Source organism: Myotis nattereri (genome assembly GCF_964212035.1).
Source record: "Myotis nattereri genome assembly, chromosome: 11".
NCBI lineage: Eukaryota > Metazoa > Chordata > Mammalia > Chiroptera > Vespertilionidae > Myotis > Myotis nattereri.
The window spans coordinates 12,375,977-12,391,619 of NC_138086.1; the positions used below are offsets into that span (position 1 = coordinate 12,375,977).

The window sequence follows — 15,643 nt, forward strand, 5'->3', positions numbered from 1 at the left end:
TTAATCTATTTCTTTCTCATGCCATATGTTATTATAGTTGTATAATATGATTTGATATTTATAATGTAAGCCCTCTCACACATTATTCTTATTCCTCAAATGTTTATTAGTCTCTCATTAAAAAAAAGAAAATTAGAATAATGTTTTTAACATTCTTTATTTTTATTTTTTTAAAATACATTTTATTGATTTTTTTTTACAGAGAGGAAGGGAGAGGGATAGAGAGTTAGAAACATCGATGAGAGAGAAACATCAATCAGCTGCCTCCTGCGCACCTACTGGGGATGTGCCCACAACCAAGATACATGCCCTTGACCGGAATCGAACCTGGGACCTTTCAGTCCGCAGGCCAACAGCCTATCCACTGAGCCAAACTGGTTAGGGCATTAGAATCATTTTATCCATTTATTCTACAAATACACGCTCAGTGAATATTCTGTGCTAGGTACTGTGCATGGTGTTGAGATTGGTAAGAACTAAAATAGAGCACCTATGCTCTTATGGCGTAAAAGTTCTCTTCCAAAAACTACTCGGAATTCTGATGAAGACTGCATGTTCTTATAAAATAACTTGAAGGAGTTTGTAATCTTTGCAACAGTTTTTCTTTTTAGAAAGCTTTAAAGTTTTTATTTATTTGAGATTTAAAAAATATTTCTTAGTAATGTATTTTAAAATATATTTCTAGATATATATTTATTAATTATTGATATCTACAATGCATTTTTTGTTATATTATTGCTATAAATGGGATACTTATTTAATTGATCATTATGCTTGACATGTAGGAATCTATTTTCTTAGTATAAATATTTTTTAAATCTCTACCTTTTAAACTCTTTTTTTTTTTTTTTTTTAGAGAATTAAGTTTTTTTATTTTTTTTTTTAAAATATATTTTATTGATTTTTTACAGAGAGGAAGGGAGAGAGATAGAGAGTTAGAAACATCGATGGGAGAGAATCATCGATCAGCTGCCTCCTGCACATCTCCTACTGGGGATATGCCCGAAACCCAGGTACATGCCCTTGACCGGAATCGAACCTGGGACCTTTCAGTCCGCAGGCCAACGCTCTATCCACTGAGCCAAACCGGTTTCGGCCCTTTTAAACTCTTGATTCACTAAAATTTGTTCTATGGACAATCACATACTATGCTGATACTGATACTTTTACTACCCCTTTCCAATATTCATACCTCAGTTGTTTTTCTTTTTGAACTATATTAGCAAAAAGTTACAGAAATAATGTTACTGTACAATTAGCCAGTATTGCTATTGTTTGCATTGATTTGACTCTAAAGCCAAGATTCAAAGTTTTATTAACAACAATTGATTGTTGTTTTGAAGGAGAATTTTTTCTCAGGTTAATGAAATCTGTAATAATAAAAGTGTAATATGTTAATTAGGCTAGATGTCTGAACAGTGGAACAACCTTCTGGACGAAGCCAGGGCTGTGAGGGCTGAGCCCCTTGCACGAATTTCGTGCATAGGGCCTCTAGTCCTATATAATAAAAGGCTAATATGCAAATCAATTGAACGACCAGTTGCTATGATGTGCACTGACCACTAGGGGACAGACGCTCAACACAGGAGCTGCCACCTCATGGTCAGTGTGCTCCCACATGGGGAGCACCTCTCAATCAGAAGCTGGGCTCACGGCTGGCGAGCATAGCGGTGGTGGCGGGAGCCTCTCTCGCCTCTGCAGCAGTGCTAAGGATGTCTGACTGACAACTTAGTCCTAATCCCAAGAGGGTCCTGGACTGTGAGAGGGCACAGGACGGACTGAAGGACCCTCCCTCCAGTGCACGAATTTCATGCACTGGGCCTCTATTATCTTAATATTTGAGTTTATTCAGAACACTAGTGGCCCTGTACACAGAATTGTGCACATTGAAAGGGAATTAATTAGAAGAAAGATATGTGTGATAATTACATTACTGCAAAAAATTACATGTGAAAATAGTATATATAATATAGTATCATAAAATTAAAACATGCATGTGATTGGAGCCAGCAAGAGTTTTATATGTATCATGCACAAGTCAACGTTTATTTTTAAATTGCCAGTGCGCGTCATATGTACTGGCCAGTCGGACACTTAGCCTTGTATATACACTGAGTGGCCAGATTATTATGACCACCCCATCAGTACTTCGTTTGGCCACCTTTTGCCTTCAATACTATGGTGATTCTTCTTGGCATTGACTCCACGAGATGTTGAAAGGTGACACGAGGAATCTGACACTATGCCTGATGAATAGCATTGTTCAGTTCTGTGAGATTTGATGGTTGTGGAACCAGCTGCCTGATGGCTCTTTTAACTTTGTCCCACAAATGCTCAATTGGATTGAGATCTGGTGATTGTGGGGGCCACCTAAGCAAGGTAAAGTCTCCCTCATGTTCTTGACACCACTCCTGCACAATACGAGCACCATGGCATGGTGCATTGTCTCGTCGGAAGAAGCCATCTCCATTGGGATATGCCATAAACATGATAGGATGAACTTGATCTGCAACGATACTTAGGTATGTTGTGCTGTTCAGATGTTGTTCCACACTAATTAAAGGGCCCAAATCATGCCAGGAAAACATGCCCCAAACCAGCCCCCACCAGCTTGAAGGGTTGTACTCATGAGTGTGGGGTGCATGCTTTCATGCTGTTTCCACCAAATTCTCACTCTGCTATCTGCATGATTAACTGGAAACGTGATTCATCAGACCACATGACTTTTTTTCCAATGCTCGACTGTCCAATCCTTGTGTTCCTGTGCTTGGATAACTGTCGTGGTAAACAACCTGCCTTCCTATTTATAATGGTCTGGCCCTCTAGCAACTTCAGCGTGAAATTATAGCTAATTTGCCTACAAACGTCAGGTGGTCATAATAATCTGGCCACTCAGTGTATTTAGATTATCAGAAACAGATTCTGAAATTTATCAGATTCCTTTATAGTTGTTATTGAGATAACCATAGTTTCTTCTGTAGACTTTTGGTATGCTATTAATTTATTTCTCAATATTAAAAAATCTTAACTTCTCAATACTTCTCACATAATGTCCTAGTATTCCTGGGATTGATACATAAAGTATATTTAAAGTAAGTTGAGATGATGATGATTTTACTGACTACATACAATAGAAAATAATATAAATTTGTAAGTTTTTCAATTAATCATTATATTTGTGTTAGAAACAGTGTGCTTTGCATTTGGAATTACAATTTTCAAGGTAAAGTTATCTTGGTGTTATTTCATTTAAGGTAATTGCAAGCCTGAACCAAGTTTTCTATTTTCATCAAACTTTCTTTCATGGTCTGAATATCCAGCAGACTTTCTATCTAGAAACATCTGGTCCTGTCCTGGGTATGCAGGCAGAACAGAATTGCTAAAGGATTTAGATTCACAGTGACTTTAAGCTTTGGTCTGGAGGATCCCATGAGAGACCAGATATATCTCCAAGGAGTTATTTTCAGGCTTCTTAATTTTTCTCCGGGAGACTCAGCTAAACTGAGACTCAAGAGAATTCCCACCAGGAATGCAATTACTTGTGCTGTTCTCTAGGCACTTGGTCTTCTGACCTCAACATTGTTCAGACTTGTATCCCCCTGAGTAGAAAACACCTCTATGGTGGCAGGATGTGGGGCAGGCCAATTGCCCAAGAAATCCTCAGCCTGTGCCAGGAAACACCCCTGACTCAGGCCATAAAATCAGAGATGTTTGCACTGAAGGGACCTGCAAGACCAGCTTGCTCCACCACTCAGTTTATCGGTGAGGAAACCATCTGGAGAAGGGAAGTGACTAGGCTAAGTTGGCAAAGAGTGTAGGTAACATGCAGGGATAAGCATGTGGGTTTCGTGACTCTGAATTCAGTATTCATTTCACTGTCATGCTGTTTTAAACATTTGTATCTGTCTTCTTCTGTTATTCTAGTGAACCATTAAGCAAATTCCATTTTGATTTGTGTCTGATAAAAAGTAATGAAATATTTGATCAAATTTTCAGGTAAATTTATATTCCTTCTTATTACATTCAAGCCTCAGCCTGCTTGCATTATTTTATATGGTGCCTTATTGGGACATTTCTTGCGTCTCCAAAAGTAATCTGACCAATAGTGTACACACAGCCTTCACATGCCAAGAATGTAGGATGATGTTTCTCCCAGTCATTACAGGGATGATTTTTGTAAAGGACTGTACTTCAAAGACTCAGCTAGGTATCAGTTACCATTGTTTTCCCTTCCAAATAAAAAAATCAGGTGATATCTGTTAATGGTTCCATTGTAAATATTAGAGAACATGCTGCTCAAAACAGAGTAGGAAAAACTAAAGGGCGGGGGTTGGAATGCTGATTTTACCCTTGAATATTAGCAGTTCCATGTTGTGAGATTTGTGTTGGTTTGATGTTGGCAGATGGTCCTATTACTGGAATTTTCTCTACCGAAAATAAACTGCATTTTTTTTCTATGACCATGCACCCTCCCAGAGTAATATTACTAATGTTTTTGTGGAGTAGCTATTGTTGTTCAAGGGATGAGTGTGCCTTCTTTTGGCCAGATGACAACTAACTAATTCATTAATGACAATATGTAGAATAGATGTCTAAATCAGAGTAACACACCTTTCATTTATTTTATTATAAATTGCAACTGAAGAACAATTCAGCAAATGGGTCTACTGTGATAGAGGTGACAGGTTATGGAAAAATGTAATGGTGACACAATGACACGGAGTTTAAGTATAAAGATATTAAAAGCAATAGCAAGAATTTCACATATGTCCTAGCTGGTTTAGCTCAGTGGATAGAGCGTTATCCTGCAGACCAAACAGTCTTGGGTTCGATTCCAGTCAAGGGCATGTATCTGGGTTGTGCAGGAGGCAACCAATCAATGTGTTTCTCTTACATTGATATTTCTGTCTTTCGTTTTCTCTACCACATATGACATGGTTCTTTGTGTAGCAATTTTAAGTTCTCCTCTAAAGATAAAAACTTCCTGTGTTGAAATTGTGAGGATATTTTATGAAAGGGGAATAAAATTTCATTTCTCTGTTTATTCTCTTCTCCAGGAGGTCACCAAAGCAGTCCAGCCTCTCTTACTGGGAAGAATCATAGCTTCCTATGATCCAGATAATAAGGCGGAACGCTCCATTGCGATTTACCTGGGCATAGGATTATGCCTTCTTTTTATCCTGAGGATGCTGCTCCTGCACCCAGCCATTTTTGGCCTTCATCACATTGGAATGCAAATGAGGATAGCTTTGTTTAGTTTGATTTATAAGAAGGTAATATTTCCTTGCATAGTCTCCAGGCTGCATGGAGTAGCATCATGGTTTAAATGCCATGTGGGTACAAATTAGGGATACATGCTGAAATCAATTTCATAAGTCTGTGAAATAAGTGGCAGCAATAATTAATGTTTCAAATTCCCTTTGATAATTTAATTCACTTTAATAGTTATTGAACACCTTCTATAAACTGCCTATAGTATAGTTTCATTCTTGTTTTTTTCACTAGTCATGTCATCGTTTTTTGGAATCTATGGCTCCCCATTAAAATGATTCTTACCATCTGCATAAGTTACAGTGGGGCCTTGACTTACGAGTGTCCCGACTAATGAGTTTTTTGAGATACCAGCTGTCTCTTGGCCGATTTTTTGCATTAAGTTGATAGAGTAATTTGAGTTAACGAGCTCCTTAACGAGCTCGGTCTCGGAACGAATTAAACTCGTAAGTCAAGGCCCCATTGTTGACAAAATACTGTTTTATACAAAATGCCATGCATGCTTGTGTTCAATAAGAATATATTGCCCGGCTGGTGTTTCCTAGTGGTTAAGCACTAACCTATCAGAAGGTTATGGTTAAATTCCAGGTCAGGGCACATGCTTGGTTTGCAGGCTCCATCCCCAATGGGGGAGAGGGGAGCATGCAAGAGGCAAGCAATCAATGATTCTCTTTCATCATTGATGTTTCTAGCTCTCTCTTCCTCTCCCTTCCTCTCTGAAGTTAATAAAAATATATTTAAAACAACACAATAAGAATATGGTATGTAATTGTTAATGATAATCTAAGCACTGAAAGTTTTCATCTTAACTAGTTATGACACAGTGGTGTATTCACCTACCCACTGCCTTATTTTGAGTTAGATTTTTGTCATTCTGTGAGTTCTGCAAATCAAAATATTTTAGAACAGCACTTAGATGGCAACCGTAAGAACCTTCTCTGGTTGTGTGTACTGTCCAGACAAGAACCCAAGTTGCTGAAGCATGGTTTAGGTAAGTTCAGATTAAGAGTTAGCTACCTTGCAAACACAATTTAAGATAATTTCAATAACATGTGTTTTCAACAACATGATTCAAGACCATATGTGACTGATTATATCTACCAAGTCATTAGGTTGAATCATTTGGATACTGCCTTACCCTTATTCTCTGTTTTATTCTCTCAATGTAAAACCTTTACTTAAGCGGCTTATAAGGGTCATGGATCTGAAATTACCTCTAGCAAATAACCCATAACACTTCTAGAATATACGTGCAAAGTCAGTTGTGTTGTAAAACCTTGATAGCCATACTTTATTGTTCAAGGAAGCCTTTTATGGAGGCACAAGAAAAAAAAATGGAGTCCACATTTTACTTAAACCACCTCAGCTGCAGTCTATCAGTTCACAAGGATCAGGAAAGCATGGGTGATAAATCAACAGCAATTTTATTAAATTTTATTTTGATCCAGAAATTTTACTTGTGAAGAAATTATTAGATACTAGAGGCCCGATGCACAAAATTTGTGCAAGAGTAGGCCTTCCTTCTCCCAGCTGCCGGCACCAGCTTCCCACTGCAGGACCCGGGCTTTGGTCACAGCCCCGGCTTTGTCCTGAATGTCATCCAGTCTAATTAGCATATTATGCTTTTATTATTATAGATTATTTAGAAGGTAGAATCTACACAGCAAGCATGTTAAAGAAAGTTGAATCCAGTTTTAAAAGTATTTATAAAAGTTCTTATTGTCATAATATGTAATAGCTAATGACGTGCATGACAAGCTTCTAAGTGATTTAGGTATACTATCTCATTTGAGCCTCTCCCAAACTTTCTATGGTAGGAGCTATTACCCCTCTTCTATGGATAAAGGATTTTAAGAAACTAAGACCTAAAAAGAAGAGAACTTTGTACAAAACCTGTTTAAATTTTCTAGAATGGATAAATCATAATCCTTGAAGTGAGCAGTTTTCCAAGTACTAGGGAAAATAGCACTGAAATCATGTAGCAAGAGAAACCATGTTATACAGGAAGAGAAAATCATGAAATGGTTTGGGCTAAAGGGGAGGAGAGATCAAAGAAGGAGCAGGTTAGTTTGTAAATAAGTCCCCACATATTATATTTAGCACAAATACAGTAATACATATATGTGCTTTCCGATCCAGAATGTGTTCATGAAAAGTTAGAAGCTGTCGTCTCCTCCTTTCTCATGATTGAATATCTGTTCTTACCCAGTTTGCTTTACTTATCTAGCCACATTCATTAGCCTTCTTTGATATAATCGCCAAAGAATGCAATTGCATCTCCAGGTGGCTGTGGTTTGGTCCCCAAAGTAAACGGGTACCTTTGGGTGGCCATTTTCATCCATGTGGCAGGCCACCACCAATTCTTTCTGCAGTATTCCACATTTTGTAATAGGGCAACATTTTGCTTTGTTTCCAAATCTGCAACTGTGACATGTTCAAATTATATTTTAAATAATGAATCTAAGTACAAACTAAATTTAACTTTGCCTATGATTTTCAATAAAATAAAGAAAACTAAAGTGAAACATATTCACTGAGTGTTTGTTGAGCCCCGTGGAGGGAGAACTCAGTCACCTGAGACTGGGTCTGTTACTAAGTTATGTGTGATCCAGCTCAGTGGATTCCTCCCCTACCCTCATGTTGCTCTAATAGTGTTTTGGAGTTAATTGCCTTGATTCCTTCTTCACCTGGGCTTATCTATATGCTATTCATTATTCAGCACCCATCTTAAATTCTACCCCTTTAATAAAATTTTTCCACACTTTGTAACCGGATGTGTGAACTGTCTCTCAACCACTCTATTATATTCTACTCCCTTTAACTCATTTATCTTTATCATATTTAGATAAGTCTGTACTAGGTTGCTTTGAGGCAAGAATTATATTTTTTTTAAATCTTAATAATAATCTTTGAAGCCTTAAATATAGTGATTTGCATCTATTAAGTGCTCAACACATATATGAGAAATTTAGTTAAAACAAATATTAGATGGATACTTTCATATAAATGGAAAATCAATTCTTATTAAATTTTGCAGGCAAAGTATGATTGTAATTTTTTATAATCATAATCCATTTATCTACTAAACAATTCTTTTTTTAAAACAATTTTTAAATATATTTTATTGATTTTCCACAGAGAGGAAGGGAGAGAAACAGAGAGCCAGAAACATCGATGAGAGAGAAACATAGATCAGCCGCCTCCTGCACACCTCCCACTGGGGATGTTCCCACAACTGATGCACATGCCCCCAACCGGAATCGAACCTGGGACCCCTCAGTCCACAGGCCGACGCTCCATCCACCGAGCCAAACCGGCCACGACCTAAACAATTCTTTTTTTGTGTATATGGATGTATATTTCTTGGTAAAATTTAAAGATTTTATATTAGTGGTATAATCTTTCACAAAATTATTAATGATTCAGTTGTTCATAATGTACTTTAATAGACTTTGACATTAATTTTATTCGATAGAGTTACAATAGGACTGCAAGCAAAATTTAAGGCCAAGGTTTTTTTAAAAGATTTTTTAAATGGATGTTTAGAGGGAGAAAGGAGGGAGAGAGAAATGATGATGTGAGAGGGAAGCATTGATTGGCTGCTTTCTGCATGATCCCCATTGGGGATCAAACCCACAACCAGGCATGTGCCCTGAGTAGGAATTGAACAGGGAATCCTTCAGTGCAGAGGACAATGCCAAACCCATTGAGCCACACCGGCCAAGGCAAGGCCAAAGTTTTAATTAAAAATTCCACTGCCTTTGGTTCCATGTTTATAACAATAAAACAAACCCTTCACACTGTATAAATAAGTATTTAGGAGGAGCATTTCCATTTTGGAGGAGCAAAAAATACTTATTACTGTCTAGATGCTGGAAAATAAAATAACGAGGGGCATGCCAGTATAATATTTGTTGTGAAGAGCAATGTTAATATATCTGAGAAGATAAAAAGCCAAGTGAACATAAAATAATTTTCATTATCTTTACTTAAAAATACACACATAGTAAACTAATACCTCAGCTGTGTTATAATGTTACTTATGGATATATTTGTCTTCGGTTATTCAACATCATCTAACTTCCTATTTTCCCTTTTAGACTTTAAAGCTGTCAAGCCGTGTTCTAGATAAAATCAGTATTGGACAACTTGTTAGTCTCCTTTCCAATAACCTGAACAAATTTGATGAAGTATGTACCTACTGATATAATCTTTTATGCATTATTGTTACAAATCGTACAACCCTGAAGGTTTTTCTGGATCAGATAATGGCAATAAGTGGTTAAGTAGAACACATCTCTCTATCTTCCCTGTTTTTGAAAAGTGAGAAAGGTAAGTTGTGTAGTAAGGTGCCTTCCTGGGGTCTTGTGGAACCACCCAACTCAGAGGCACCTCAGCTTGCTGGGTATTTGGTGAGGTTTTTCAAAATTCAAGCCTTATCAGATATTGTTTTCTTTTAATACTTTAAATCACTTATTTACTTTGGTTGAATATGATATTCTGAGCAATTTTTGGTGAGTGCCATCTTGTGTCACAAATAAATGCTAGGTCCTTGAGAACAGATAATGTGTTCTATTGATCTTTGCATTTTCAATATTTAATTTTAACACAGTATTGAGCCCTAAATAGGCGCTAGATAAATTACTATTGCTTTGAGTATGCATTTATTCTGAATATATTGTCAGAGTTGTGCCTTGGTGGAGACTGGGCTTCTGGACAGCCTTGTTCTCTCATGGCTCTTGCTTTTTCCAAATAGAAGTTATTTAAAAGAAATTCTTGACATGACACTTAAGAGATCCAATGTCAAGTCCCCTGAATTAAAAAAACAAAACCCATACATAAAAATGCAGTAACTTGAAATGTGTTCCTTGGGACATCCTAGTCTGTGTGTAGAAGGTTTACACATATTGCTATGTGTTTTATGCTGTGTGTTTTATTTACATTAAATAAATTTTATGTAACGAATACCTAGATTTTAGTGCGCTGAGAATCATAAAGTGTTTGATTGTATAAGATCACTCATCTGTGCTTGTCTGTTTTTTGGGGGGTGGGGTGAGGGATAAAATATCACCAGTTTTCACTGTGATTTTATTTTACAGGGACTGGCACTGGCACATTTCGTGTGGATCGCGCCTTTACAAGTGGCGCTGCTGATGGGGCTGCTCTGGGAACTCTTACAGGCCTCCGCCTTCTGCGGCCTTGCTTTCCTCATCGTCCTCTCCATTCTTCAAGCTGGCCTAGGGAGAATGATGATGAAGTACAGGTAGCCCTCTATTTCCATAGCTTGAAAGGGTTTTAAATTAGATTTTCAATAAACCCAGGACTGCTCTGTGTATTACTTACTGGGTGTCCCTAAAAAGGAATTATTTTATTTTATTTTTTTACCGCATGATTTCACTTATATATGAAATCAAATGAACAAAATAAACAAACAAACAAAATGGAAACTAGATTCAGAGAACAGACTGACAGCTCTCAGGGGGCGGTGTTGGGGACTGGGTGAAAAGGTGAAGGGATTACAGAAAAAAGCAACCTCATAGACAACAGTATAGTGATTACCAGAAGGAAAGGAGGGTGAGAGTAAGTAAAAGAGTGTAAAGGGGGGATAAATGGTGACTGAAGGAGAATTGACTTTGGGCGGTGAGCACACCATCAAGGAATTATTTTAATGGTGCAAATAATACTTCCTATATCAATGGGACATTTTTTTACTTGTCAATTTGTAGAATTTCTTTATAAATATGTCATCAGCCAGTTCATTTTTTGTAGATCATGAGATTTGAGTATAATGGATAAAACATTAATTGAGTGGAAAGGAACACATAGATTTTGGGTAGTTTATAAGCTTTTACTACCTGGTTCATGGATTATCACATCAAAGCCTTAGTTACTTTATATTACAGAATGACTCAGTGATACCAGCCATTGCTTAGATAGAGGAGTTTGTCGGCTAGAACATGATAGAAAATGTACAAATTTTGGAGTCAGTTAGCTCTTGGCTGGAATCCCAGCGTGCACCTTTACTAGTTATGTGATCTAGGTAAGCCACTTCACTCCACTGAGTTTCTAGTTTTTCATCTTTAAAATAAAGATAGCCACCACTCCTAGACTGTCAGAAAGGATCAGGAATAGTGTTTGGAATGCATCTTCTACAACGTCTGATACATAGGGGTCATTTATTAAGTGGTAGCTATTATTTTTTCATCTATTTGATAATAAAATGCTGTTTAATCAAAGAAATATGACTTTTTAAAAGCTTGAGCTGTTCTTAGTGCATAATGTGACTTGTTTTTACTAATTATTAAATTGAATGATTGATTGCCTTACAGAGATCAGAGAGCTGGGAAAATCAATGAAAGACTTGTGATCACCTCAGAAATTATTGAAAATATCCAATCTGTTAAGGCATACTGCTGGGAGGAAGCAATGGAAAAAATGATTGAAAACCTAAGGCAGTAAGTCATTTAGATAGTTTCAATATCATTAGTCGGTGAATGTTTAATATTTCAAAAATGACTTTCAGTGGACTTCTAGCTCATATTTGAAGTTTCTGACAAACAATTGTACTAAGTTATCTCAAATATTCATGTGTTAGTGGCATAAAGTCATTTTCATGGGCTGTAGATTTACATAGTTTGTCAGGTGTGTTTTCACTAGAAAGGTATTTATACCTCACAAAAGAATCTCTTATATGTGTTTATAGGTGCTTAATACACTTATTTGACTAAAGTAACACTCCTGGTGCTGGAGTCTGATTGCAACCTTAAGTGGAACTGCTAGAGTAAGAAGTACACAATTCTGAACCAAATAAATGATTGGCTATTGTTATATTTTCCTTAATCTATGCGTTATGGCTTATGAAAAATGAAGAAACAACACCTGCTTCCTTCAGTTAAAATGTTTGTTCTTCCTTAACTTAAAAATAATAACACAGGATAATATCATTGTGTTTCTATAAACCTTGGGAAGTCAGTTCAAGTCACGAAAACCACGTCTTGAGGTAGTCAGTACTCGACACCTATCTCTAGTCTTGTTTCACCTCAGATAACCTTTTTTTTCACTGATTAGTAAAGATTATATCCAGCAAAAAAAGTATAGCGCAGACTGAGATAAGATTACTGAAATGATTTTTGGCAAAATATAAACTAAGGTAGCCAGGAGACCATTTTTCTTTAGTCAAGTTCATATTCTACAAACTGCATTCAAATAAATGCTCTAGGAGATTCAGTGGGAATAGATATACTGTTGGAAGACAAATAATTTCAGGACGGCCAACATGGGAGTTTCACAGGGAAAAATACACTAAAAAGAAGAGCAGTGCCCTTTTGGATGGTGCGCCTGTGGGTTGTCAGCAGTTCAGGCTGCTGATTCCAGTGATGGCAACTGAGCTGCAGGTGTGTGATTGGAACAACAAAAGAAACGCTGAAATGTTAAGTCCTTTGCCATGTAAATAGAAAGAGTAAAAGGGTATTTATTTCCTAAACAGTATTGCTCACCTGTTTTTATTATGCCTTTCAAGATAAATCCAGGAAAGGAATTATATTTTCTTTCCAGAAACATCATCGTTAAAGATCTTGGGAAATTGTTTTGTTAAAAGTCTTTTTTCTCAATAGCAAGTGTTTTCCATCACGCTTATCTCCTTGGTCATTCCTGTGCCTACAAACACGGGCATAGCAAGAGTGAAGAGGAGTTTTCTCCGGTGTCAAGTTAAACTCTTGGTCAGGTCTTTCTGCTTGCTGACTTTCCTTGACTTTTCCCCTGCTCTGTTCCTCAAATAATGATACCTATCCTTCCTGCTCTGTATTTCTGTTTGACCAGTTCTAATAGGAAATGCATGGTTGTAACTCGTATAATCCAGTTCCTTAATCTGGCATGAAATTATTACCCTAAAAGGCTGGGAAGTGCTGACGTAAAATGGGAAAGCAAGAATTGCTTCTATTCAGAAGAGCAAATATAATGTTCTGGAAGAGATTGGTAGGATGTACTTCAAAGGGGAAGTTACCTCAGCTTGGGCCACTGTTGAACTGGGCAAAAGGCTGTGCAAATGTTAGCATAAGTAAAATTTACCTGAGAAACTTTTTAAAGTACAGATAATCTACTCCTTTATTGCTCTCTGGTAATAAAGTCACTTTCAATTTTTTTTATAAGAAACTGATAAAATACTTTTATGACTCATAAAGTGTGAATGATTGTATTATGGAGAGCACTGATTTCTTGGTGATTCCTATGAATTTTCCTGAATCCATTATTCTTTTCCTATAGTACAGTGGTTCCATTTTCCTCAACTGTTTTGAATACATTTCAACAACAATTTTGACAGATTTATTAACATTTTTGTTAACAGTGTTTTCTAGCATTTTATTAATATCAGCACAACCAATATTAATCTTTCCTGAATGAAGATTAAAGACAACATAGTAAGTTCCAAGTGCCAGGCCCTCGGATGTAAAGTCCTTTATCTTGACCACAACTCCACTGGGAAGCTGTATGTTTCCCTTCTATGGATGTGGATTCTGAAGGATCCGAGGGAAGAACAACTTGCTTAAGATTGCGTCGCTTTTCCTGTCACAGCCAGGAGTCAAACCCCAGTGAGATGCCAAAATCATAATCTGTCTTTAATGCCAAATAATCGATACAAGTAAGCATTGGACCATAAATCACAGTCTAGGTTGGGCACATTGAACTCTATTTTCTTCATCAGAGTGCTCAAGATTACATTTTTTAAACTTAAAAAAAAAAAAAGATTCCCTCTGAATTCTAACACTTAAGAATGTGTGAAAGTAGCACCCAAATGCCAGGCACACCTATTGCTCCCTCCCACCAGGACCCTCTACTGTCTGTGTCCCCACTGCTCTTTCCCTAATAAGAGCTGAACAGGAGAATCCCATGACTCGATTTTATGGTCCTGTAAGAATGGGACGAAGTTGAAGGCAGTATTGCCCTCTGTCCTCACTGGCCTCTGCACTTCTGTCTTCTGGTTGGAGCACTTAAATCTCCTCTGTGTGTTTTTTAAAAAAAGGTTCAGATTGCGGTTTAGACTAGACGATCAGAAGAGGATACAGGATTTGCAGTCATAATTTTCAAGAACCACCTGCAACAGAATCACTTGGGTTCTTTTCTTTTCTTTTCTTTTCTTTTCTTTTCTTTTCTTTTCTTTTCTTTTCTTTTCTTTTCTTTTCTTTTCTCTTCTCTTCTCTTCTCTTCTCTTCTCTTCTCTTCTCTTCTCTTCTCTTCTCTTCTCTTCTCTTCTCCTCTCCTCTCCTCTCCTCTCCTCTCCTCTCCTCTCCTCTTCTCCTTCCTTCCTTCCTTCCTTCCTTCCTTCCTTCCTTCCTTCCTTCCTTCCTTCTTTCCTTCCTTTCTTTCTTTTTTTGCCTTCTGCAGTCTCACTGACTTAGTGTCTCTGAAACCTAGGCCTGAGACTGTATTTTAAAAAGTTTCTCAGGAAATTTTTAATTATGCTAACACTTGAGAAACACTCTTTTTTTTTTTTTTGCCTTCATAAGCTATTTTATTTTATTTTTTTAATTAAATCTTTATTGTTCAGATTATTACATTTGTTCCTCTCCCCCCCCCATAACTCCCCTCCACCCAGTTTCCACCCCACCCTCCACCCTCACTCCCCACCCACTGTCCTCATCCATAAGTGCACGATTTTTCTCCAGTCTCTTCCCGCATCCCCCACACCCCTTTCCCCCCCAATAATAGTCAGTCCACTACCTTTCTATGCCCCTGATTCTATTATAATCACCAGTTCATTCTGTTCATCAGATTATTCACCTGATTTTTAGATTCCCTTGTTGATAGATGTGTATTTGTTGTTCATAATTTGTATCTTTACCTTTTTTTTCTTCTTCCTCTTCTTAAAGGATACCTTTCGGCATTTCATATAATGCTGGTTTGGTGGTGATGAACTCTTTTAGCTTTTTCTTATCTGTGAAGCTCATTATCTGACCTTCAATTCTGAATGATAGCTTTGCTGGTAAAGTATTCTTGGTTGTAGGTTCTTGGCATTCATCACTTTGAACATTTCTTGCCACTCCCTTCTGGCCTGCAAAATTTCTGTTGAGAAATCAGCTGACAGTCATATGGGTAGTCCTTTGTAGGTAATTGACTTTCTTTCTCTTGCTGCTTTTAAGATTCTCTCTTTGTCTTTTGCTCTTAGCATTTTAATTATGATGTGTCTTGGTGTGATCCTCTTTGGATTCCTTTTGTTTGGGGTTCTCTGCGCTTCCTGGACTTGGAAGTCTATTTCTTTCACCAGGTAGGGGAAGTTTTCTATCATTATTTCTTCAAATAGGTTTTCAATATCTTGCTCTCTCTCTTCTTCTGGCACCCCTATAATTCGGATGTTGGTACGCTTGAAGCTGTCCCA

At 37.2% G+C, this 15,643-nt stretch overlaps 1 protein-coding gene across 2 annotated transcripts in view; it reads left to right on the forward strand.

Moving 5' to 3' along the window:
* Nucleotides 1-15,643, forward strand: part of CFTR (CF transmembrane conductance regulator) — a gene marked incomplete at both ends in the record, with an annotated part of 201,521 nt that overhangs the window by 52,709 nt on the left and 133,169 nt on the right. For both annotated transcript variants that reach the window (XM_081102067.1, XM_081102066.1), the window contains 4 exons: nt 5,058-5,273; nt 9,372-9,461; nt 10,371-10,534; nt 11,601-11,726. In XM_081102067.1, coding sequence (XP_080958193.1) covers nt 5,058-5,273; nt 9,372-9,461; nt 10,371-10,534; nt 11,601-11,726 — 596 coding nt within the window. The remainder of the gene's footprint in view (nt 1-5,057; nt 5,274-9,371; nt 9,462-10,370; nt 10,535-11,600; nt 11,727-15,643) is intronic.